This window comes from Lithobates pipiens, unplaced genomic scaffold (assembly GCF_037356315.1).
Source record: "Lithobates pipiens isolate NorthernLeopardFrog02 unplaced genomic scaffold, aLitPip1_a1.2 Scaffold_25, whole genome shotgun sequence".
Taxonomy (NCBI): domain Eukaryota; kingdom Metazoa; phylum Chordata; class Amphibia; order Anura; family Ranidae; genus Lithobates; species Lithobates pipiens.
In genome coordinates this window covers 144,850,927-144,878,189 of record NW_027507787.1, presented here as the reverse complement: position 1 = coordinate 144,878,189, position 27,263 = coordinate 144,850,927, and the positions used below count along the sequence as shown (strand labels likewise).

The following is a 27,263-nucleotide window of genomic DNA, read 5'->3' as shown; positions in this document are numbered from 1 at the left end:
GATCCAGGGGATTGATACCAGATTTTGGGGGGATCCCCATATTTTTTTTTTTACATTTTGGTGCAGGGTTCCCCTTAATATTCATACCAGACCCAAAGGGCCTGCTAGTGGACTAGGGGGGCAACCCATGCCGTTCTTTTCAATGATTTTTATCTATATTGCCGGGATCCGACATTTCATTACAGCCGCGAGCAGTTTTAAATTACTTTTTTCCTTTAGAAATTTAATTTTGCTCTGGTATTGTTCTAAAATGGGAAAGATGTGCTACTTTACAGGCATACTAAGCATACCCTCCAGGCATGATATTTAAAGGAATATTTCATTTTTATTATTTCACTTTAAGTTTTATTAAAATCACTGCTCCTGAAAAACGGCCATTTTAAAAACTTTTTTTTGCATTGATGCATGTCTCCTGGGACAGGACCTGGGACCTCAAACAATTTTTATGGCAATAACTTGTATATAAACCTTTAAAATGAGCACTTTCGGTTTTTTATGTTAGTTTCCCATAGACCTTAACTGTGTTCCGCGGTTTTTGAATTTCCCGTGAACACCGCATAAAGTTCATTGTTTGTCAAACAGGCGAACACCCGATGTTTGAGTTGAACTTACGTTTGACTCAAACATCGGGCTCATCCCTAATGTACAGTGATCTCTAGCAACCAATCAACAAGCAGGTGCCATTTACTGTAGCCTCTAGTAGCAAACAGTGAGCCATATTGTGTGCTATATCCTCTAGCAGCCAGTCAGTGAGCGGTAATTAAACACTGTAACCTCTGGCATCCAGTCGCAATCGCTGCCTGATCTGATTCACTAAACTGATTTTGAGTCTAGCTGATATTTATTGTATTTTTCATAGCAGGTGGAGAGTGAAATTGCATGTCTTGGGGGGGGCCCAAGAAAATGTTTGACCAGGGTCCAATCAATATGAAAGATGGCCCTCCACCCGCTGCTCACATTGGCAGGCTTAACAGTGGTGTGTGTTGGTATAGAGTTTATATGTAGAACACATATTAGTCTCTCAACTGTACCTCACTCCCAAGCACAAACAATAGAATGTACTGAACAGAGTGCAGTGTCAGGAGGTATGTAACCCACAGCTTGCAGGAGGACTACTGCACAGAGCTCAGAGGTCAGTAGTATACAGAGTGTAGGAGTTGGTAGTTTGCAAACAGAGAAATGAGGCAGCAGACAGATATGACATTATTGATACAAGTACACATTATAGAGGGATATGCTTTGTTCCTTTTTAATGTCTGAGGTTTACAATTACTTTAAGCCATGTATATGCACTTCCTGTTTGCCAAATTATTGTGCTCTTCTCCAGCCAATATCTTGCTTTTGTCTCTCCTGCTACCACCTGTATCTTCACTACTACTCACTCACTACTTTGGCTTGTGTAGCACTGTGTAAGGCTGTGAGGTCAATTTAGTATGGTCCCATTGTAAAAAGTGGATTTTAGGTTGATAAGTTAGGGCTGCTCAGGGTTTCATAGGCTGCTTCTTTGCTACTTTACCCTGTAATCTGGAACTATCTGGGGATTTACAGAACATAGTGGGCCAGAGGGCAAAGGCTGCAGCCTAAACATTTATGGAACCTCCACAAATCCCTGAGGAGGTGTGCCCAGGATGAGGGGGAAGAGCCCTTAAATATTCTGAGCCTGAGCAACAAGGGGAGTCTGCAGCATGCTGGTGTAAGGAAGCATTCCAGGGTCCAGCCAAGAGGAGACCCCTCTTAAGACCTTGCTCTCCTGGGAAGAAGCCAGGGAAGGAGCCAACAAAAGGCAAAGAGGGTCCTAAAGTACAAATCTTAGCCCTCTCAAACAGACTCATCCTCAAGAAAACGGCTCCACGCTCCCATCAAGACCCCATTCTCTCCCACCCAAGAAAACTCCTGATCATCATTTTGCTGCTTTGAAAGAAATAAGTTTTAAAACTACCTGGACTATTCTACCTGCATATATTTCATTTATTTATGTATTTTTTGCTTGGGTTTTACAGCTACAAGTAACGCTATATTTTTACTTTGTATTTACTTTTAGATGATCGGCATACTCCCCGTCCTGTTCCTGGTGGGAGCAGTCAAAGGTAAGAAATGCTCTTGGGCAGTGAGAGGAGATACTTGAAAATATATCTATCACTGGAGTGTTCCTTTATTACTATAGCTCTGACATATTTGTGCAGTACAGAGAATACTGAGCCAGTCACATCACCCTCTTCACCAAAGGAGTCACACCCTATCATTGTTATACACAATATACACTATATTGTCAAAAAGTATTGGGACGCCTGCCTTTACACAGGCATGAACTTTAATGACATTCCAGTCTTAGTCCGTAGGGTTCAATATTTGACTTTGCAGCTATCAACTCTTCTGGGATGGCTGTCCACAAGGTTTAGTAGTGTCTGGACGTCCACAAGGTTTAGGAATTTGACCATTCTTCCAGGGCTTCAGTAGGGTTCAATATTGTTGGCCCACTTTTTGCAGCTTTAACTCTTCTAGAAAGGCTGTCCACAAGGTTTAGGGGTGTGTCTATGGGAATGTTTGACCATTCTTCCAGAAGCACATTTGTGAGGTCAGGCACTGATGTTGGATGAGAAGGCCTGGTTTTGCAGTCTCCGCTCTTATTCATCCCAAAGGTGTTCTATTGATACATATTCATTCACTATTTCATTGTAATGTATTTTTTATTAAATGGTTTTTAAACAGGGTGTTTTTTTTAATTTGGAATAAGTTGGCTCCATGCACACTATGAATCCCATTGTGCATAGTAAACCTTGAGAGTGAGAAAGATAGGGTGGCTACATTCCTACATACAGTGAGACCATGGAAAACAAAGGTAGCCACCTTCTAATAGGAATTCAGATCACAACAGCAGAAAAAAAAGAAGACATTTCAGGATATGGAGGAGCTCAAGAGCAATAAAAGACCACTGGGACAGATGATTTTCCTGGGATATATGTGGGACAGGTGTTTTTACTGTGTGGTGGCATGTTTGGGGACACTATGGGGTGGCACTGTTGTGGTGACACTGTTGTGGTGACATCATCAGCATTCCAACTTTACAAAGAATGCAACAAGAAATGTAAGGGCGCAATCAGGGTGGCTAAGATAGAACATGGAAAGCACATAGTGGAGGAGAGTAAAAAAAAATTCCAAGAAATTCTTTAAGTATATACAGTAAATAGTAAGAACGAGAGATCAGATCATATTGGTCGCATAAAGAATGATGAAGGGAATATGGTTACTAAGGATGGAGAGATGACAAAGGTATTGAATTTATTCTTCTCCTCAGTCCTCACGAGGGAAACGGGGGGATTTAGTAACCAAAAATGCAATGTTTATCCTCATGACACGTTACAGGAAGCACCCTCATGGCTAACAGAGGATATAATTAGACTTGAAAAACTTAACATTAATAAGTCACCGGGACCAGATAGCTTGCACCCGAGGAGCTCAGTCAAGTAATTGCCAGACCATTGTTCCTAATTTTTACCAACAGTTTACTGACTGGAATGGTTCCCTGCAGATTGCTGTTTGTTGTTAATTAGAATCTGTTTGTAATTTTGAACTGGTAAATTTTTAAAGTGTAGCTCCAGTCAAAAAATCTATTTTTAAGCTTTTTGGAAAACATAGGGAAGGGTTATCACCCCTGTAACATTTATTTTTGCTATCTGTGCACCTCTTCAGAATATTTCACCTCACTTTATGTCCCAATGACAAATGTTTTTTTTGAAGATTTGGTTTTTTAGCAAAACAAGGATTGGGATTAAGCATCAGTGGAGAGGAGACACATTTTTCCCATATCAACACCCATATCTTCCTAGGGGTAGATTTCATCTCACTTCCTGTTGTCTCCTTCCGCTTGCAAGTAGGAGACGTTTGTAAGTTGGATGTTTGAAAGTAGGGGCCTGGCCTATATGCTCTGCAGAAATTTGGGCCTAAGGTGTTGGTGTTGCCACAACACTGTAAGTCCTCAAAGTGACTCTTGGTGGAACTCCCTGCTGTGAACTCGCTCTTTTATCGGCTCGTAACTGTCTGCCTCTCCTTGTTGGCCTTCCAGACATACTATTGGCCCGCAGGGAGATGTAGCTGCACAAAGCTGGGACCTATATACTGATATACTGCAGCTAGCAGAATCAACTGCCTGCCTGTGGTATTGCTAGTATGAGAACACCAGCAATTGGGTAGCTTTATGTGCACACTGTGCAGAAGACACAGTACACCGACTGTAATTACTGCAGCTACCTGCAGTATAGGATCAGCAGAACACCAGCAATTGGGGTAGCTTTAGGTGCACACTGTGCAGATGACACAATACACCGACTGTAATTACTGCAGCTGCCTGTCTGTGGTATAGGATCAGAAGAACACCAGCAATTGGGGTCGATTTAGGCGCACACTATGCAGATGACACAATACACTGACTGTAATTAATGCAGCTGCCTGCCTGTGGTATAGGATCAGAAGAACACCAGCAATTGAGGTAGCTTTAGGCGCACACTGTGCAGCTGACACAATACACCAACTGTAATTACTGCAGCTACCTGCCTGTGGTATAGGATCATAAGAACACCAGCAATTGGGGTAGCTTTAGCTGCACACTGTGCAGGGGACACAATACACCGACTGTAATTACTGCAGCTGCCTGCCTGTGGTATAGGATCAGAAGAACCCCAGCAATTGGGGTAGATTTAAGTGCACACTGTGCAGATGACACAGTATACCGACTGTAATTACTGCAGCTGCCTGGGTATATTATCAGCAGAACACCAGCAATTGGGGTAGCTTTAGGTGCACACTGTGCAGATGGCACAATACACTGACTGTAATTGCTACAGCTGCCTGTGGATATGATCAGCAGAACACCAGCAATTGGGGTAGCTTTAAGTGCACATTGCGCAGATGACACAGTACACCGACTGTAATTACTGCAGCTGCCTGCGGTATAGGATTAGCAGAACACCAGCAATTGGCATAGCTTTAAGTGTACACTGTGTAGATGACACAGTACACCGACTGTAATTACTGCAGCTGCCTGCTGTACAGGATCAGAAGAACACCAGCAATTGTGGTAACTTTAGGTGTACACTGTGCAGATGGCACAATACACCGACTGTAATTCCTACAGCTGCCTGCGGATAGGATCAGCAGAACACCAGCATTTGGGGTAGTTTTAGGTGTACACTGTGCAGGTGGCTCAATACACTGACTGTAATTGCTGCAGCTGCCTGCCTGTGGTATAGGATCAGCAGAACACCAGCAATTGGGGTAACTTTAGGTGTACACTGTGCAGGTGGCACAATACACCAGCTGTATTTGCAACAGCTTCAAATGAAATTAAATCACGCTGTCTCTCCGTCTATCTCTCTCCGCCGCCACAGCACACTACACAAGGCAGCCTTATATAGTGTGGGGCTCCTACTAAACCCCCTGAGCCATAATTGGCCCAAGCCACCCTGGCTTTGTACTTGTAGGAGAAGGTATCCTGTTCTATTTGTATTGCTTCCTTTGAGTTTAATCCCCGGTGTTCCTGGCAGCCCCCCTGCTTTCCTATTTAAAACTGACCTCACTAAGCAGGAGAACACATAATGGTCAGTCCTCTAGCTATGCTGAGAACTTGGTGTACTTGCCTCCAATGATCAGACTTGTCCTGACATTCCCCCTGCACACCCATTCACTGGGAAGCTCAATGTGCTGCTGCTTTTCCTCCTCCCAGCTCTTATGCAGCTGAGAACAGAGGAAATGTGATCAGGGAAAAAAGGTATTTATAATGTTTTTTTTTTATATCTATACAAACATACTTTGCCTTTAATTTCTATTTTAAACATAATGGGTTGTTTTACAAGGTGATCGTTTACAGTCACTTTAACTTACCAGTATGTTTTTTGTATATATACTGAAGACATTCCTGCAACACAGGAATGGAAAGGAACCTGCAAACCCCATGTAGCCAGAGTAACCAGAACCTGTGCTGCAAATGATATTTTCTGTACAAAGTGTCATAAAATGTCATTTTACTTATGAATGCAGAATATTGCCCTTCAATAAGCACCTTGAAGGACAGCATTCTACAATTATAAGTAAAGATTAGTAGTAGTACTTATTATTAAAAAGTATATTGCTTACTTGAATATAATTGTTAGAAAGTGAAGGTATTAATCTGCAATATGGACCATGTGAACAGCTATTAGCCACTTCAGATTTACCCCCATTCATGACCAGGCCATTTTTTGCGATACGGCACTGTGTTACTTTAACTGACAATTGCGCGGTTGTGCGATGTTGTAACCAAATAAAATCTGAGTTATTTTTTCCCTCAAATAGAGCTTTCTTTTGGTGGTATTTGATCACCTCTGCATTTTTTATTTTTTTTTGTACTATAAACAAAGACCAATTTAAAAAAAATATATATTTTTTACTTTCTGCTATAAAAAAACATCCAATCAAAAAATGTAAAAAAAAATCTTCTTTCTTCATCAATTTAGGCCAATATGTATTCTGCTACATATTTTTGGTAAACAAATTCCAATAAGCGTATATTGATGTTTTGATGCATTGAGATATTTTTTTTCTTTTCTTTTTACTAGTAATGGCAGGGATCAGCGACTTGTAGTGGGACTGCGATATTGTGTTGTACAAATTGGACCCCTTACTGACACTTTTGACACTTTTTGGGAACCAGTGACACTAATACAGTGATCAGTGCTAAAAGTATGCACTATAACTGTACTAATGACACTGGCTGAAAAAGGGGGTTAACATCAGGGGCGATCAAAGGGTTAAATGTGCTACTAGGGAGTGCTTGCTAACTGTGGGGGGAGGTAGTTTGACTAGGGGAAGGTAAAGATCAATTTTCCTACTGAGCAGAAACACAGGATCAATACATTCCCTTCTCACAGGCCGTCATTCTGCCTTTCTCCCAAATGATCCCGGTGGACATCGTTACTGCTGAACCCGCTGATTGGCCCCTCCGTGTCTGTCCAAAGCGGTAGCGGGTCGCCGGCGGTGTGCGCATTAGGGTTGCCAACTTTTCTTTAAGCCAAACCTGAACAGTTTAGTGGTACATGCCATTTTTTCCCAGTTGTATACACTTGACTATAGGATTATAAATGACACATTTGGATGTGGCCAAATTGCTTTTGCTGACATCATCGCCCCCTCCCCCCCAGTGATGGCAAACCTGCCCCCAGACAGCCGCCCACAGCTCCGGACGGCAGCAGTTTTTTTTGTGACTATCTTGGTTACTTGGGGAGCCATAGCCCAGTCTGAAAATTGTGCCTGGGTTTCAGGCACACTGAAACCTGGACACGATTCAAAATCAGGACTATATGGGTGTATTCTGGACAGGTGGCAACCCTAGCGCACGTGCGCCAAAGACCTGGAAGTGTCGGATCATTTTCTAGTCACGTGATCTGGCACAGAGTGACCGCCTTGCAGCAGTACGTGTATGGGGGGCAGTCCGCACGTGGTTAAAGCAATGTAAAGATAAATTATGACATGTACAGGTAAAGTTAAATTGAATTTTGGAAGCTGTGCCCAGAAAAAAGGCAAGCAGAGGACAAAATTACCAATTAACCAGTATTGCCATCTACAAGCACATGACCTCTCCCCATTACCAGCTCTCCATGCATGTGTCCCTGTGTGGAGGCAGCCATCTTGGTAGAGGCAGGATTTTGCTCCTGAGGATAGCAGTCAGAGGCAGCATTGCCTTAGATCTTATACAGCAGATGCAAACTATAAGACTGTACACACAGGATTGCCTAGGCACCCCCACATACCAGGATGAACCCTGCTATTTTTCAGGGGGAATACCCTACAAAGGGTACATTTTTCAGGGCACTGCTTAGCGGCAATTAACATTTCTAGTTGTTCCACAGGGGTCTCCAAACTATGGCCCTCCAGTTGTTCAGGAACTGCAATTGCCATCATGTCTGTGAAAACCAGAGTTTTACAATGCCTCATGAGCATATGTAGTTCCGCAAAAGCTGGAGGGCCATAGTTTGGAGATCCCTTCACCTCTACCATAGCAAATATTCACTTTATGACTTTATCCCTACTTTATGTGGCAGACAGCAACCAATCGTGAGCACTGTCAGGGCAATGAAATCTAGAAATGATTGGTTAGACACTGCTTTACATAATAATCCTGTATGATGCTCTAGACATTAGACTTCTTTGGCTCTTTGGTGATGACATTCCTTGTGCTGTTTTCAGGTGGAGAGGTCTGTTTCTCCAGAATCGGATGTTTCACAGACACTGTTCCCTGGTCTGGCACATTGGAGAGATTGTCTGCCCAGTTACCCTGGGCTCCAGAGAAGATTAATCCCAGATTCTTGCTTTATACCAAGGCCAACAATGTCAACTTTCAGGTGAGGACAGCGGGGTCGCATTTGGGATTAGCATGGATTGTATAACGGTGTGCTGTAGATGTGTTGGTTGGCAACTTTGGAGAAAAAAGTCAGATGTGCCCTACCTCTAGTTTGTGTGGCCCTACCATCTCTGTGTCCTACAAGTCCTGCTCACCCCTTACAACCTTAAAGTGCAGCACGTCTACCTGTCACTTTAGTCCTGTATGTCTTTGTAGTACTTTTTTGGAGGTGAATGGAATGTCTATCATTTACTGAAACTATCACAATAGAGGGTGAATGTGATGCTTTTGGTGCACACTAGTTATACACTGCACCAATACTATTTATTAACAACCACAACCTATGAGATTACTGTGCATGTACCCAAAGGTATTTAAAGTCATACTCTCTGCCCTCAGGCCCTCTGCTGAATTGATGGGACCTGGGTCTGGTACAGCATGGCTGGTTCTACTCCTGCTATCGGCAGACTTGCCAATCTTTGCTGTTTCCTCTAAATAAGTTTCTGACCGCCTTCCAGACTACTCAGTTCACATGAACATGCATACTTGGCATTGTCTGGCATGACACAGGGCTGATGGTAGTGCTCACCTTTTCTTCTCCAGGCAAGTTTTTTTCCGAATGCCCAAAACAATTGGAAAGGGGATTCATCAGAGAAAATTACTACTCCAAGCCTCAGCAGTCCAATCCTTGTACCTTTTGGAGAATATCAGTTTGTCCCAGGGGCGGACTGACCATTCAGCAACTCAGGCACTGCCCCGGGACAGTAGGGGGCCCCACCAGGGTTGCCAGCCTCAGTAAAACCTGGGACAGTATGTAAAACTCTTAGTTTTTTTTACATCTGCCATCTGAAATGTCCCTTGCTGACATCCTTTTGGTCTAAAAATCCCAAGATTATAGCTGCCCCACCTCTCCAGTACCTTCCCAGCCAATAGAAACATATCTGTGTATACTGTGTGTACATGTATGTGTAACCTGTGTAATTGTATACTGTGTGTGTGTGTTTGTGTATACTGTGTGGCCCCATAATTTCTGATTGCCTGGGGGCCCCATAATCTCCTATTGCCCGGAGGCCCCATGATCTCCTATTGCCCGGGGGCCCCATGAGTTGTCAGTCTGCCCCTGGTCTATCCCTGATGTTTTTTCCCGGAGAGCAGTGGCTTCATCGCTTCCCTTCTTGACACCAGGCAATCCTCCAAAAGTCTTCTCCTCACTGAGCATGCAGATGCACTCACACCTACCTGTTGCCATTCCTGAGCGAGCTCTGCACTGATGATGCCAAGATCCTGCAGCTGAATCAACTGTAGGAGATGGTCCTGGTGCTTTCAGGACTTTCCTGGACACCCTGAAGCTTTCTTCACAACAATTGAACCTCTATATTTGAAGTTCTTGATGATTCGATAAATGGTTGATCTAGGTGCAATCTTAGTAGCAGCAATATCCTTGCCTGTGAATCCCCTTTTGTGCAAAGCAATGATGAACATGTTCCTTTGCGGGTAACCATGGTTAACAGAGGAAGAACAATTATTTCAAGCACCACCCTCCTTTTAAAGCTTCCAATCTGTTATTCTAACTCAATCAGCATTGCAGAATGAATGGTGATAAATGGTTGATCTAGGTGCAATCTTAGTAGCAGCAATATCCTTGCCTGTGAATCCCCTTTTGTGCAAAGCAATGATGAACATGTTCCTTTGCGGGTAACCATGGTTAACAGAGGAAGAACAATTATGTCAAGCACCACCCTCCTTTTAAAGCTTCCAATCTGTTATTCTAACTCAATCAACATTGCAGAATGATTTCCAGCCTTGTCCTCTCCAACACTGACACCTGTGTTAATGAGAGAATCACAGACATGATGTCAACTGGTCCTTTTGTGGCAGGGCTGAAATTCAGTGGAAATGTTTTTTATGGGATTAAGTAAATTTTTATGGCAAAGAGGGACTTTGCAATTAATTTCAATTCATCTGATCACTCTTCATAACATTCTGGAGTATATGCAAATTGCCATTATAAAAACTGAGACAGCAGACTTATAAAAAATACATAAACATTATGCACACATTTATTTACTTCATACGAAGTATTGGAATCTAACTGTGCCTAAAATGCTTGTGATCATTAGAAAGAACTGCTCATGGCTCAGTTGAATGTCACATTGCCTGCCAGTATTGGTAGACCTGCTATATATCCCATCTGCAATGCTAAAATGCTAAAATGAAAAGAAAAATTCTACTTTTCAACAGTTAAAAACTCCTGATAAAATCCGTCCCAAATAGCAAGATATTCACTGTCAGTGTTTTTTTATTAACAGGAAATTAGCGCAGTGAACCCTTCCACTATATCTGCCTCAAACTTTAGGACAAGCAGGAAGACCCGATTCATCATTCATGGTTTCATCGATAAAGGAGAAGAGAGCTGGCTGAGTAACATGTGCAAGGTGAGTGTGCCAACATCATTGTGAAATGATTGACAAGTGACACCGTCTTTAGGTTTTCATCATCAAACATTTTATTTAGAGCATAGGTGTGCCCAGCCTATTGCATTAGGACATGCACTCCAAAGCTCAAACACAGTGCAGCAGAGCAGTGGATGGTATCAGTAGAGCAGTGGATGGTGTTCGTAGGGTTGAAATTGGTGTCAGTAGTTTTTTGTTATTATTTTATTTTGTTATTATTTTTTACATTTTTTTATTATTATTATTTTTAAATAATATTTTTTATTTAGTTTTACAATTTGTTAGGCGACCCATTTTCTGTAGCCCTAGCTGCCACAGGGTAGGGGCGTTCAGCCGTGGGGAATCTGCATCGCACAGGGTGATTATGGTGTGCCTTGGCCCATCCGCCACACTCTGTGCACAGGCCTATGATTGAGAGACAAAATCAGATTAAAACATTTTAGAGCACAAAGCAAAAATACAAACCACATAAAATTTGGTAGACGATTAGCTTCCTTCTGAGCCCACCTCACTAGCATCATCTAGCCCAAGGGTCTCCAAACTATGTCCCTCCAGTTGTTCCAGAACTACAATTCCCATCATGCCTAGTCATGCCTGTCAGAGTTTTACAATGCCTCATGGGACGTGTAGTTCGGCAACAGCTGGAGGGCTGTCGTTTGGAGATCCCTGGAGCATTTCCTCCCCAGCCTGACTGTCCCTGGCCAACCCCTTTCATACATTGGATTCCAGTTCTTTCAATTAATTTCCACTGCCTATGAACAACATTCCTCTGCTAATAACATTGCAATAAAGTACACACAAATTCCAAACTAATAAAAATGTAACATGATTTTATAGTAACTACTGTTATCTTACCATTTATCAATGTTCATGACAATCTGACGTCTCTTATCATTACTGTCTTCAGACAATGTTACAAGTGGAAGATGTGAATTGTATCTGTGTGGATTGGGTCGGAGGATCCCGCACCCTCTACAGCATAGCGGCTAATAATATCCGAGTTGTGGGGGCCGAAGTGGCCTATTTTGTGGACATTCTCCAGGTAGGAAAATTTAAGACATGGCTGCAAATAAGTATTAAAATAGAAAGATGAATACATCTCATGAATGTTAATACATTGTTTACACAATGCTGTTTTAAATTATTTCACATATCGCAGATTATTATTACAATGCTGTAATGTCCCTGTAGTAGTTTGTGCCTCTCCCCCTCCCACAATGCTAAGAGTTCCCTGCAGTAGTTTGTGCCTCTGCCCTCTCACAATGCAGAGATTTTCCAGAAGTATTTTGTGTCTTTGTCCCTCTCACCATGTTAACATTTCTTGCAATAGTGTGTGTCTCTGCCCCTTCCACAAAGCTAAGGGTTCCCTGCAGTAGTTTGTGTCTCTGTCCCTCCCACAAAGCTAAGGGTTCCCTGCAGTAATTTGTGTCTCTGCCCCTCCCACAAAGCTGAGGTTTCCCAGCAGTATTTTGTGTCTCTGCCCCTCCCACAATGGTGAGATGTCCTGCAGTAGTTTGTGTCTCTGCCCCTCCCACAATGGTGAGATGTCCTTCAGTAGTTTTTGTCTCTGCCCCTCCCATAATGGTGAGATGTCCTGCAGTAGTTTGTGTCTCTGCCCCTCCCACAATGGGGAGATTTTTTGCAGTAGCTGTGTCAAGTTTCATTGAAGAATAGCAATGAACAGGAGGTGAGTCAGAGTTGTATATTCGGTATAAGATTTGCATATTAAAGTTTTGCAAAGGATTAAGGCTCAAACTGTTCTTGAGTAGGGATGAGCCGAACACCCCCCGGTTCGGTTCGCACCAGAACTTTCGAACGGACCGCAAATTCGTGCAAACTTTAGAACCCCATTGAAGTCTATGGGACTCGAACGTTCAAAATAAAAAGTGCTAATTTTAATGGCTAATATGCGAGATGTTGTCCTAAAAAGGGTTTGGGGACCTGGCTCCTGCCCAGGGGACATGGGTCAATGCCTAAAATGTTTTTAAAAATGACAGTTTTATCGGAAGCAAAACAAAGTGAAATATTCCTTTAAATATTGTGCCTGGGGGGTGTCTATAGTATGCCTGTGAAGTGCCACGTGTTTCCCGTGTTTAGAACAGTCCCTGCACAAAATTACATTTAATGGAAAAAAAGTCATTTAAAACTGCTTGCGGTTTTAATGTAATATCTGGTTCCAGCAATATGGATGAAAATCATTGAGAAAAATGGCATGAGTAGCCCCCCTGCCCATTACCAACCCCTTTGGGTCTTGTACAGATATTAAGGAGAACCCCGTACCCATATTAAAAAAAGGAAAGACGTGGAGCCCCCAGGCCCTATATACTCAGAACAGCAGTATACAGGCGGTGCAAACAAGACAGGGACTGTGTAGGTTTGTTGTGTTAAGTAGAATCTGTTTGTAATTTTGAACTGGTACATTGTTAAAGTGTTGATCCAGTCAAAAAATCTATTTTTAAGCTTTTTGGAAAACATAGGGAAGGGTTATCACCCCTGTATACTTTATTTTGCCGTTCATCGTTTTTCATTTCACTTCCTGTTGTCTCCCTCCGTTTGCAAGTAGGAGACATTTGTAAGTTGGATGTTTGAAAGTAGGGGCCTGCCCTATATGCTCTGCAGAAATGGCGGAACAAGGTGTTGGTGTTGTCACAACAATGTAAGCCCTCAAAGTGACTCTTGGTGGGTGCTGGAGCGCCCTGCTATGAATGATTATATCAATAATTGTAATTACATGCCATTGTTGAACAGTGGTAGAAAAATTGGGAATTTGGTGGTTGTGGTGGGGTGGTGCTGGTGCCACAACATAATAAGTCCTCACAGTTACTCTCTGTGGGCACAGGAATGGGCCCTGCTGTGAAATATATCAAGAATTGTAATTACATGCCCCTGTTAAACAGGGGCTGAAAAATTGGGCCTTAGGCACTGGTGCTGGTGTCACAACACTGCAACCTCTCCCATATACTCTAGTTGTAGTGCAGGGATGAGCCCTGCTGCAAAGCATTGCATCAAAAATTGTAATTACATGCCCCTGTTAAACAGGGGCAGAAAAATTGGGCCTTAGGCACTGGTGCTGGTGTCACAACACTGCAACCTCTCCCATATACTCTAGTTGTAGTGCAGGGATGAGCCCTGCTGCAAAGCATTGCATCAAAAATTGTAATTACATGCCCCTGTTAAACAGGGGCAGAAAAATTGGGCCTTAGGCACTACAACCTCTCCCATATACTCTAGTTGTAGTGCAGGAATGAGCCCTGCTGCAAAGTATTGCATCAAAAATTGTAATTAAACGCCCCTGTTAAACAGGGGCCTAAAAATTGGGCTGGTGGCATCACCCAGAACCAAAAATGTTCTTCCAAGATATCAGTGGAGGAGGAAGAGGATAGACAGTCAACAAAACAGGACAGTCACTCAGCATCAGCATAGGCAGTCTTAAAGTGATATGATATTTCAAAAAAAATTATTCGGTTACATCAGCTTCAGTGCTTGGTAGCTGGTGGTGATCCAAGACTGATTCATCTTTATGAAGGTCAGTCGATCAACCGAGTCGGTGGACAGGCGCACCGTGTGATCGGTAACAAAGCCACCAGCAGCACTGAAGGTGCGTTCCGAAAGAACGCTGGATGCAGGACAGGCCAGTAGCTCAATTGCATACTGTGCAAGCTCTGGCAAGTGATCCATCCTCAAGACCCAGTAAGCCAGAGGATTTTCGGTGGGAAAGGTGTCCAAGTCTGGCCTTGCCCCTAGGTATTCCTGCACCATGTAAATCAGATGCTGGCGATGGTTGCTGGAACCGATCATACCTTGGGGCTGCGGACTAAAACATTGTCTGAACGCATCGGTCAGACGGCCACCTTCTCCACCACTCCTTCTGACCGATGCCTCAGCAACACGTTGTCCAGGACCAGGAGTTTGTAACCTCCCAGTCTCTGGGAACGCATTGCACAGACCATTCTGTAAGGCCTCCTGGAGATGTCTCATCCTCTTCTCCCTCTGCGACGGCAAGATAAGGTCGGCAACCTTACCCTTGTACCGTGGATCAAGGAGAGTGGCCAGCCAGTAATGGTCCCTCTCCTTGATCCGAAGAATACGAGGATCCTTCCGCAGGCTTTGCAGGATCAGGGAGGCCATGCAACGTAGGTTAGCTGAGGCATTCGATCCGGAGTCTTCCGGGTCACTAAGGACAACATGATAAGCAGCTACCTCCTCCCAGCCACGTACAAGTCCACGGGTTTCTTGGGACTGTAAATCATCCCTACAAGACTTCTGCTGCTGCTGATGCTGAGTGCCAGCCTCCACCTCCATGCTGACACAATCATCCTCCTCCCCCTCCTCCTCATCCTCTTCCTGTGTGATGGGTGGGACAGCAGGAACACTGTCTGGATAAAGGGGGCCTTGAGAGACAAGGAAGTCCTCCTCTTCCTGCCTCTGTTCTGCCTCAAGTGCCCTGTCCATTATTCCACGCAGAGTATGCTCCAACAGGTGGCCAAGAGGTACAGTGTCACTGATGCATGCACTGTCACTACTCACCATCCTTGTGGCCTCCTCAAACGGTGACAGGACAGTGCATGCATCCCTGATCATGCCCCACTGGCGTGGTGAGAAAAAACTGAGCTCCCCTGACCCTGTCCTGGTGCCGTAGTCGCACAGGTACTCATTGATGGCCCTCTGCTGTGTGTGCAGCCGCTGCAGCATGGCCAACGTTGAGTTCCACCTGGTGGGCATGTCACATATAAGGCGGTTCTTGGGCAGGTTCAACTCCTTTTGGAGCTCAGCCAGCCGAGCACAGGCATTAAATGATCGGCGGAAATGCACACAGACTGTGGAGAGGAGGTTGGTGCCATTGTCGCAAACCACCAGTCCTGGCTTAAGCTGGCGTGGCGTCAACCACCTCTCGGCCTGCCCCTGCAGAGCTGACAAAATATCTGCCCCAGTGTGGCTCCTGTCCCCCACACAAACCAGCGGAAGCACGGCATGGCAACGTTTTGCCTGCGTACTTGCGTAGCCCCTTGAACGCATACGGAGCACCGCTGGTTCCGAGGACAGAGCACTGGAAGAGGCCATGGAGGAAGAAGAAGAAGAGGGGGTGGAGGAGAGAGGTGTGTCACAAACAGTAGTAGCATTTTGGAGGCGTGGTGGCGGAACAACCTCCAACACTACTGCACCTTGTCTTGCATCCTTCCCAGCTGCCAGAAAAGTGACCCAATGGGCCGTGAAAGACAGGTAACGTCTCTGTCCATGCCTGCTGGACCATGAGTCAGCGGTAATATGCACCTTACCGCTGACCGCCCTGTCCAGCGAGGCAAGCACATTGCCTTCCACATGCCGGTAGAGAGCCGGAATCGCCTTCCGTGAGAAAAAGTGGCGTTTGGGGACCTGCCACTGAGGAACCGCACATTGCACAAACTCACGGAAGGGGGCCGAGTCTACCAGCTCAAAAGGTAGCAGTTGAAGTGCTAGCAATTTAGCCAAGCTAGCATTCAACCGCTGGGCATGTGGATGGCTGGGAGTGAACTTCTTTTGACGGTCCAGCAGCTGGGGCAGGAAAATTTGCCTGCTACAATCGGACCTGGGTGTACTGCTAGCAAAATGCCCGCAAACACTTGGCTGTGACACACCTAATTCTACACCTTCATTCCTCTCAGCGCAGGTTTCAGAGAGGATGAGGAGCAAGGACAGGTCCACTTTGTTCTTTGGTGTGGGTCTTTGAGGTATGCTTGCCAACGAGCTGCATGGCAGGTCAACATATGTCTGGTCAAGAATGTGGTGCCTAAGCGGCTGATGTTTTGGCCACGCAAGATACGCTTGAGACATATGTTGCAAATAGCAGTGGTGCAATCTGATGCACTCGTCTCAAAAAAAGGCCCACACCAAAGAACTTTTAGAATAACGCGCAGAGGCAGTGCCCGGCACAGGCGGAGCTCTGCGGTGTCATTCAGTTGGTGTGCAGCCCCTAAGCTGGCCCCCGGAGGGCATCCTGCCTTGTTGGAGATGTGCCTCCTCCTCCTCCTCTCTCCTACCAGGCACCCACGTGGAGTCAGTGCCCTCATCACCCCCTCCCTCTTCATCGCTGCAGAAAACCTGGCAGTATGCTGCAGCTGGTGGAACATGACTGCCAGATTGCTGTCCTTCTTGAGCATTCCCTCTCTCTGTGCTCACGCTACTGCCTTCCTCTAGCTGAGTATCATCATCAGAGCCTACAAAACACTGGGCATCCTCCTGGAGCATGTACCCAACACTGTGCTCAAAGAGTTCAGGAGACTCCTCAGGAGGACGTGGTGGGTCTAGGGAAGGAGTCACTGATGATGACATTGAGAGGAGGGAAGACGATGCGTTGGCAGCTGCTTTGTACCCTTAGCCTGGGTGAGAGAGGATGAGGAGGATGAAGAGGGCTTGGTCATCCACTCTACCAAGTCTTCGGCATGATGCGGCTCAACACGTCCAGCTGCCGAAAAGAAGGACAAGTGTGTCCCATTGCCCCCTGCTGATGATGACGATGCACCGCGTCCACGACCAGCACTGTTGTCTCTAGACACAGAGCCTGCTTGCCCTCTTTTATCGGCTCGTGCCTGTCTGCCTCTCCTTGTTGGCCTTCCAGACATGGTAATGGCCTGAAGAGAGATGGGAAAACCAGCAATTGGGTAGTGTATATTGTGCTGGAGGCACACAACACCCACTAACTCCTGCAGATGCCTTTATTATAGAACAACAGGAATTAAAGGGTAGATACCGGTGTATACTGTGCTGTGCTGGAGGGACAACACCAAATAACTTCTGCAAATGGCAGATGGCTCAATTAGAGAAGAGCAAAATAGGTAGATACAGGTGTATACTGCGCTCAGGGCACACAGACAACACCCAGAAACTCCTGCAGATGTCTGAAAGCTCAATTACAGAAGAGCAATATAATTAGCTATATATGTGGATAATTGTGTATACTGCACTCAGGGCACACAGACAACACCCAGAAACTCCTGCAGATGGCTGATAGCTCAATTACAGAAGAGCAATATAATTAGCTATATATGTGGATAATTGTGTATACTGCACTCAGGGCACACAGACAACACCCAGAAACTCCTGCAGATGGCTGATAGCTCAATTACAGAAGAGCAATATAGCTATATGGGGGAATAATGGTGTATACTGCGCTCAGGGCACACAGACAAAACCCACAAACTCCTGCAGATGGCTGAAAGCTAAATTACAGAAGAGCAATATAGCTATATAGGTGGATAATGGTGTATACTGCGCTCAGGGCACACAGACAACACCCACAAACTCCTGCAGATGTCTGAAAGCTCAATTACAGAAGAGCAATATAGCTATATAGGTGGATAATGGTGTATACTGTGCTTAGGGCACATAGACAACACCCACAAACTCCTGCAGATGGCTGATAGCTCAATTACAGAAGAGCAATATAGCTATATAGGTGGATAATGGTGTATATTGCACTCAGGGCACAGAGACAACACCCACAAACTCCTGCAGATGGCTGATAGCTCAATTACAGAAGAGCAAGAATGCTAAATAGGTGGATAACGGACAGTGTATACTGCGTTGAAGGTACACAGAGAACACCCACTAACTCCTGCAGACGCCAACACACTACACCAGGCCGCCGCGCTGGCGGCCTTATATAGTGTTGGGCATGTACTACACAGCCTGAGCTTTGATTGATTGATTGATCATGGCTCTCCTCACTGCCGGCTCTGTGATTGGCCAAGCATGCAGGGTCACAGTGCATGCTTGGCCAATCAGGAGCCAGCAATGCACTGCGATGGCGCAGTGCATTGTGGGCCGTGAGCGCCACACGAATTTGGTGCGAACGGCCCACATAGTTCTAGCTTTGCCGAAAGGGCGAACAGCCAGTGTTCGAGTCGAACATGCGTTCGGCTCGAACACCAAGCTCATCCCTATTCTTGAGCAACAGTCTATGGCCTCATGCACACGTTCCATTACAAAGACATATCTGATCTTCTTTTTTTTATTACCTCTCATATGGTCAAATGTATAATCCTCACCAATGTGTTGCCATATTGATTTCTAACGTATTGTTGACATTGTGTGATTTGTCTATAGAAAAACTTTGGCTACTCTCCCGCAAACGTGCACGTCATCGGACACAGTTTGGGCTCCCATGCTGCAGGAGAAGCTGGCAAGAGGAAGAGAGGAATCGGCAGGATTACTGGTGGGTGTCAACCAATGGAAGACCTTCGATTTAGTGCAGTTGAATGACCAAGTGCCATACAATCCCAGCACTCAGCCAGCAGGGGGGGGCTCTAAAGTACACCCATTATGGTGACATGTGGTACCCCTAAACTGCTCCAAGGCACCTCTATAAAATGTGACCCCATCTTTAGGGTGTAACAGAACACAGAGACATACACTATATTAACAAAAGTACTGGAACGCCTGCATATAAAAGCACAGGAGCTTTAATGGTATCCCAGGCTTAGTCCATAGTGTTCAATATTGAGTTGGCCCACCCTTTGCAGCTGTAACAGCTTCAAATTTGGGAATGATGTCCACAAGGTTTAGGAATGTGTCTATGGGAGTGTTTGACCATTCTTTCAGAAGTGCATCTGTGAAGTCAGGCATTGATGTTGGACAAGAAGGCCTGGCTCGCAGTTTCCGCTCTAATTTATCCCAAAGGTGTTCTATTGGGTTGAGGTCAGGACTCTGTGCAGGCCAGTCTTTATGTCTGCCATTTAAATTCCTGCACCCCAAACTCGCTCATCTTTATGGACCTTGCTTTGTGCACTGGTGCTCAATCATGTTGGAACAGGAAGGGGCCATCCACAAACTGTTCCCACAAAGTTGGGAGCATGAAATTGTCCAAAATGTCTTGGTATGCTGACGCTTAAGAATTCCCTTCACTGGAACTAAGGGGCCAAGCCCAACCCATGCAAAGCAACCCCATACCATAATCCCACCTCCGCCAAATGATTTGGACCAGTGTACAAAGCAAGGTCCATAAAGACATGGATAAGAGAGTTTTGGGTGGGGGACCTTTAATGGCCTGCACAGACTCCTAACCTTAACCTGATAGAACACCTTTGGGATCAATTAGGGTGGAGACTGCAAGCCAGGCCTTCTTGTCCAACATCGGTAACTGATCTCACAAATGCATTTCTGGAAGAATGGTGAAACATTCCCATAGACACACTCCTAAACCATGTGGACAGCCTTCCCAGAAGAGTTGAAGCTGTTATAGCTGCAAAGGGTGGACCAACTCAATATTGAATTCTAGGAATCAAGACAGGTATGTCATTAAAGTTAATGTGTGTGTAAAGGCAGGTGTCCCAATACTTTTGGCAATATAGTGTAGTTACTAAATATGTCCTATGTGATCAAAAGTATGTGGACTCCACTTTCCAAATGACTGAGTTCCAGGGTTTTCCAGTGAAGAGTACAGTTAACACTACATCATACAACTTCATTGTAGACAATTGTGTGCTTCCATCTTAGTACCGGTTTGGGGAAGGCTGTTTATTGTTCCACCATGACTTTTTCCCTGTGGGCAACACCATCTCCATAATAACATAGTTATTCCTAAGCTCCAAGTGACCCCAAGTTACGAGGCCCCAAAGTCGGGTCGCAAAATGTCAAGCACTTTTCTGCAGCAGAGAATGACATTTTGCGACCCAACTTTGGGTCCACGTATCTCGGGGGTCACTTGGTGCTAGGAACCCCTGGTAATTTTGTAGTGCTACTGAGATCAAGTGGCCCTGAGATACGTGGCCCCAAAGTTGGGTCGCAAAATGGCATTCTCTTCTGCAGAAAAGTACTTGACATATTGTCCATATCTTGGCGTCACTTGGTGCTAGGAACCCCACAACTTGTGGCAGGTGATGTGGCAAGTGGACAATCTACAACTTGGTCATGGGGCACTCGTGGCAGGTCATGTGGCACTCGTGGCAGGTGTCATGGCAAGTGGACAATACACAACTTGTGGCAGGTGATGTGGTAAGTGGACAATACACAACTTGTGGCAGGTGACATTGCAAGTGGACAATGACATACAGCGTATGTACTTGCCTTGCGATCGACATCCGTGACTTCTTCAATCAGGCATGCTGACAACTTCATTGATGTGATAAATATAAATGAAATAAGATGTGTGTGTTTTTTTGCACTGGTACACTGCAAGTATGAGGAGTTGATGTGACAGATGTATATAAGTAACTAACCATCTTCCAAAATTTCTAATTCAAATAGAAAAGATTAGAAAAAAAATATAATTTAATAGAATAAAATAGAAAGAATATACAACCATCTTCTGAAATTCAAATTTCAAATAGAATAAATTTGAATTTCGAATAGTATGAATTCAAATTTTTTAATTAATTAATTTTAAACTTTGATAGAAAAGATTATAATAAAATAGAAAATAGACTAGAAAAACGATAGAACAGAACTGAATAGAATATATTATATTTTATTCTGTTCTGTTCTATTGTTTTTCTAGTCTATTCTTTTAAATTCTATTACAATCTTTTCTATTAAAATCAAAATCATTATACTAAATTCGAATTTCGGAAGATGGTGGTTTTATTATATATATATATATATATATATATATATATATATATATATATATATATATATATATATATATATATATATATATATATATATATTTCTTTCCGACATTCGAATTTCGTATAGAATGAATTTGAATTTGAATAGAAAAGATTAGAATAGAAATAGAGAATAGACTAGAAAAACAGTAGAACAGAATAGAATATATTATATTTTATTCTATTCTGTTCTATTGTTTTTCTAGTCTATTCTTTTATATTCTATTAAAATCTTTTCTATTAAAGTCGAAATCATTATATACTAAATGTGAATTTCGGAAGATAGTTTTATATATATATATATATATATATATTTTTTTTTTCGACATTCGAATTTCGTATAGAATGAATTAGAATTTGAATAGAAAAGATTAGAATGGAAATAAAGAATAGACTAGAAAAACAATAGAACAGAATAGAATATAAAATACTATCTATTTCTTTTTTAATTTCTTTTTCAGATTACTATTTGTTTCCATAGGATCTCCTGCAGACTATTAGCATCTATTTCATTTTTTGCAGATCTCTTGTAGACTATTAGTATCTATTTCGTTTTCTCACCAGATCTCCTGCAGACTATTAGCATCTATTTCTTTTTTTGCAGATCTCCTGTAGACTATTAATAGCCATTTCACTTTTTTTTTTTTTTGCAGATCTCCTGCAGACTGTTAGAATCACTTTAATTTTTTTTGAAGATTACTATTTATTTCCATCAGATCTCCTGCAGTATATTAACATCTATTTCATTCTTTTGCAGATCTCCTGTAGACTATTAGCATCTATTTCATTTTTCTTTTCTTATTTTGCATTAGAGCAGCCATTTCCTTTATTTCAGCAGATCTCCTGCAGACTATTAGCATCTATTTCATTTATGAATGAAGGAATGGTATGAACAAGAGACAACAAGAAAGATATCACCGCTTATATCTCTATACACAGGGAAACATCTGCTAATAGTCTGCAGGAGACCAGCAAAAAGTAAATAGGTGCTTATAGTCTGCAGATCTGATGAGAAAATTAAATAGATACTAATAGTCTGCAGGAGATATGCAAAAAAATGATATTAATGCTAATAGTCTGCAGGAGATCTGATGGAAACAAATAGTAATCTGCAAAAAAAAAATTTAATAGATGCTAATAGTCTGCAGGAGATCTGCTGAACTAAAGGAAATTGCTGTTCTAATGCAAAAAAAGAAAAAGAAAAAGAAAAATGAAATAGATGCTAATAGTCTGCAGGAGATCTGCTGAACTAAAGGAAATTGCTGTTCTAATGCAAAAAAAGAAAAAGAAAAAGAAAAATGAAATAGATGCTAATAGTCTGCAGCTGAGCTGCAAAAAAATGTAATAGATGTTAATATACTGTAGGAGATCTGATGGAAATAAATAGTAATCTGCAAAAAAAGAAAAAATTTAATTGATTCTAACAGTCTGTAGGAGTTCTGGTGAGTAAACAAAATAGATGCTAAAAAAAGCTGCAAAAAAAAGAAGTGAAATGGCTGTTAATAGTCTACAGGAGATCTGCTAAAAAAGAAATAGATGCTAACAGTCTGCAGGAGTTCTGGTGAGTAAACAAAATAGATACTAATAGTCTGCAGGAGATCTGCAAAAAAAAAAATGAAATAGATGCTAATAGTCTGCAGGAGATCTGGTGAAAAAACTAAATAGGTACTAATAGTCTGCACAAGATCTGCAAAAAAATTAAATAGATGCTAATAGTCTGCAGAAGATCTTATTAAAACAAATCGTAATCTGCAAAAAAAATAAAAATTAAATAGATAGTATCTATATTCTATTCTGTTCTATTGTTCTAGTCTATTCTCTATTTCTATTCTAATCTTTTCTATTCAAATTCAAATTCATTCTATACGAAATTCGAATATATATATAAACATTTTCCGAAATTCTAATTTAGTATATAATGATTTCAAATTCAATAGAAAAGATTTTAATAGACTATAAAAGAATAGACTATAAAAACAATAGAACAGAACAGAATAAAATATAATATACTCTATTCTGTTCTGTTCTATCGTTTTTCTAGTCTATTTTCTATTTTATTATAATCTTTTCTATCCAAATTTAAAATTAATGAATTTAAAAATTTGAATTCATACTATTCGAAATTCAAATTTATTCTATTCAAATTCGAATTTCAGAAGATGGTTGTATATTCTTTCTATTTTTATTCTATTAAATTATATATATATTTTTTCTATTCTGTTCTAATCTTTTCTATTTGAATTAGAAATTTTGGAAGATGGTTAGTTACTTATACTTACTTATATATATCTGTCATCAACTTTTCATACTTGCAGTGCACCAGTGCAAAAAAAAACACACACATCTTATTTCATTTATATTTATGGTATCAATGAAGTTGTCAGCATGCCTGATTGAAGAAGTTACGGATGTCGATCGCAAGGTAAGTACATATGCTGTATGTCATTGTCCACTTGCCACAAGTTGTGTATTGTATTTGTCCACTTGCCACGTCACCTACCTCAAGTTGTGTATTATCCACTTGCCACGTCACCTGCCACAAGTTGTGTATTGTCCACTTGCCACGACACCTGCCACGAGTGTCACGTGACCGGCCATGAGTGCCTCGTGACCTGACATGAGTGCTATATAACCAGCCACAAGTGCCACGTGGCCAAGTTGTGGATTGTCCACTTGCCACGTCACCTGCCACCAAGTGACCCCAGATATGGGCAATATGCCAAGCACTTTTCTGCAGCAGAGAATGATATTTTGTGACCCGACTTTGGGGCCACTTATAGCTAGAAACCCCAAATTAGGTATGCAAACACAGTCGACCTAGCACTACAACATCTCCAAATTTGGGGTTTCTAGCACCAAGTGGCCCCGAGATACGTGGCCCCAAAGTCGAGTCACAAAATGTCAAGCACTTTTCTGCAGCAGAGAATTAAATTTTGCGACCCAACTATGGGGCCACATATCTTGGGGTCACTTATAGCTAGAAACACCAAATTTAGTATGCAAACACAATAGAACTAGCACTACAACATTTCCAAATTTGGGGTTTCTAGCACCAAGTGACCCTGAGATACATGGCCCTAAAATCAGGTTGCAAAATATTTTTGAATCCGGTCGAATAGTTTCGAATGCGGTTGAAATAATTTCTAATAATGTTGAAATCATTTCGAATCCGGTAGAAATATTTTCGAATTTGGTTGAAATATTTTCAAATGCGACCGATTTTTCGAATTCGTTAGAAAATGAAACGAAATCCGAAAATGAATTTAACGAATATAACTAAACAAAATTAATTAATTAACGAATTAAAGTGAAACGAAACTAAACAAATTTTTTCCTTTTGCACATGTCTAGCCAGGTCTCCTCATTCAAATCACTACCTGACCACACAAATGGACTAAAATGTACACAGACACCCTCCAAAAGTCTTCTCAGAAGAGTGGAGGCTCTTATAGCCCCAAAGAGGGGCAACTCCATTTTATTGGTTATGGTTTTGAAATAGGATGTCTAACCAGCTCATATAGATGCAATAGTAAAGGATACAGATAATACTTTTGGATGTATAAGATACATTATGCTAGTAATTAGAAAATTTCCCTTCTTAGTATTATTTCTAACAAAAGTATGTGTTCATACAGGTCTGGATCCAGCTGAACCCTATTTCCAGGGAACCCCAAATGAGGTCAGACTGGACATTACAGATGCAAATTTTGTTGATGTAATTCACACAGATGCTGCTCCCATGGTCCCCAATCTCGGTTTGTATATTATCCATTCTAGCTGTGCTATACAATGTTTGGGTTTTCTTTTTTTAACAAATGATTATATATATCCAGGAGTCAAGTCCTGGTTAAAAAAGTGTGGGAACTCCCACCCAAGATCCACTCCCCCACTAAAATAAAATAAAAAATGATACACTCATATGCATATATATTTCACATAAAATACAGTGCAACATTTATTGTAAAGTGCCAGTTTACAAGAACAAAATAAGTTAACTTGTCAAACTAACAGAATAATCACCACAAGAACGGAGGGGGACAGCAGAACGGAGGGGGACATGGAGGAAAACTGGAGGGGGACATGAAGGAAAACTGGAGGGGGACAGCAGCAGAATGGAGGGGGAGTGGGGGACACAGCAGCAGAACGGAGGAGGATTGGGGGACACAGCATCAGAACGGAGGGGGAGTGGGGGACACAGCAGCAGAACAGAGGGGGAGTGGGGGACACAGCAGCAGAACAGAGGGGGAGTGGGGGACAGCAGTAGAACGGAGGGGGCGTGGGGGAGACAGCAGCAGAATGGAGGGGGAGTGGGGGAGACAGCAGCAGAACAGAGGGGGGGGGGGGCACAGCAGCAGAACGGAGGGGGAGTGGGGGACACAGCAGCAGAACGGAGAGGGAGTGGGGGACACAGCAGCAGAACAGAGGGGGAGTGGGGGACACAGCAGCAGAGCGGAGGGGGAGTGGGGGACACAGCAGTAGAACAGAGGGGAGAGAGGGGAAACAGCAGCAGAACAGAGGGGTAGTGGGGGACACAGCAGCAGAATGGAGGGGGAGTGGGGGACACAGCAGCAGAATGGAGGGGGAGTGGGGGACACAGCAGTAGAACGGCAGGGGAGTGGGGGAAACAGCAGAAGAATGGAGGAGGATTGGGGGACAGAGCAGCAGAACAGAGGGGAAGTGGGTGACACAGCAGCAGAATGGAGGGGGAGTGGGGGAGACAGCAGCAGAACAGAGGGGAGACAGCAGCAGAACGGAGGGGGAGTGGGGGACACAGCAGCAGAATGGAGGGGGAGTGGGGGACACAGCTGCAGAATGGAGGGGGAGTGGGGGACACAGCAGTAGAATGGAGGGGGAGTGGAGGAAACAGCAGCAGAATGGGGTTGGATTGGGGCACACAGCAGCAGAACAGAGGGGAAGTGGGGGACACAGCAGCAGAACGGAGGAGAATTGGGGACACAGTAGCAGAACGGAGGGGGAGTGGGACACAGCAGCAGAAAGGAGGGGGAGTGGGGGACAGCATCAGAACGGAGGGGGAGTGGGGGAGACAGCAGCAGAACAGAGGGGGAGTGGGGGACAGCAGCAGAATGGAGGGGGAGGGGGAGACAGCAGCAGAACGGAGGGGGAGTGGGAGACACAGCAGCAGAACGGAGAGGGAGTGGGGGACACAGCAGCAGAACAGAGGGGGAGTGGGGGACACAGCAGCAGAGCGGAGGGGGAGTGGGGGACACAGCAGTAGAACAGAGGGGAGAGAGGGGAAACAGCAGCAGAACAGAGGGGTAGTGGGGGACACAGCAGCAGAATGGAGGGGGAGTGGGGGACACAGCAGCAGAATGGAGGGGGAGTGGGGGACACAGCAGTAGAACGGCAGGGGAGTGGGGGAAACAGCAGAAGAATGGAGGAGGATTGGGGGACAGAGCAGCAGAACAGAGGGGAAGTGGGTGACACAGCAGCAGAATGGAGGGGGAGTGGGGGAGACAGCAGCAGAACAGAGGGGAAACAGCAGCAGAACGGAGGGGGAGTGGGGGACACAGCAGCAGAATGGAGGGGGAGTGGGGGACACAGCTGCAGAATGGAGGGGGAGTGGGGGACACAGCAGTAGAATGGAGGGGGAGTGGAGGAAACAGCAGCAGAATGGGGTTGGATTGGGGCACACAGCAGCAGAACAGAGGGGAAGTGGGGGACACAGCAGCAGAACGGAGGAGAATTGGGGACACAGTAGCAGAACGGAGGGGGAGTGGGACACAGCAGCAGAAAGGAGGGGGAGTGGGGGACAGCATCAGAACGGAGGGGGAGTGGGGGAGACAGCAGCAGAACAGAGGGGGAGTGGGGGACAGCAGCAGAATGGAGGGGGAGGGG

The 27,263-nt window shown here is 43.8% G+C and overlaps 1 protein-coding gene and 1 long non-coding RNA gene across 2 annotated transcripts in view; one reads left to right on the top strand and one right to left on the bottom strand.

Annotated features, from left to right (window-relative positions):
- The window catches only part of LOC143930544 (pancreatic triacylglycerol lipase-like), a 73,946-nt gene that overhangs the window by 3,929 nt on the left and 42,754 nt on the right, over positions 1-27,263 (top strand). The window contains exons 2-7 of the mRNA XM_077454927.1: positions 2,042-2,087; positions 8,218-8,372; positions 10,681-10,806; positions 11,732-11,866; positions 18,907-19,015; positions 25,043-25,162. Of these exons, the coding sequence (XP_077311053.1) occupies positions 2,042-2,087; positions 8,218-8,372; positions 10,681-10,806; positions 11,732-11,866; positions 18,907-19,015; positions 25,043-25,162 (691 nt within the window). The remainder of the gene's footprint in view (positions 1-2,041; positions 2,088-8,217; positions 8,373-10,680; positions 10,807-11,731; positions 11,867-18,906; positions 19,016-25,042; positions 25,163-27,263) is intronic.
- On the bottom strand, positions 10,854-11,818 carry LOC143930545 (uncharacterized). The gene is made up of 2 exons (XR_013262793.1): positions 11,680-11,818; positions 10,854-11,229 (listed from the first exon to the last, which is right to left on the bottom strand). It is a non-coding gene; the product is annotated as an uncharacterized LOC143930545 (long non-coding RNA).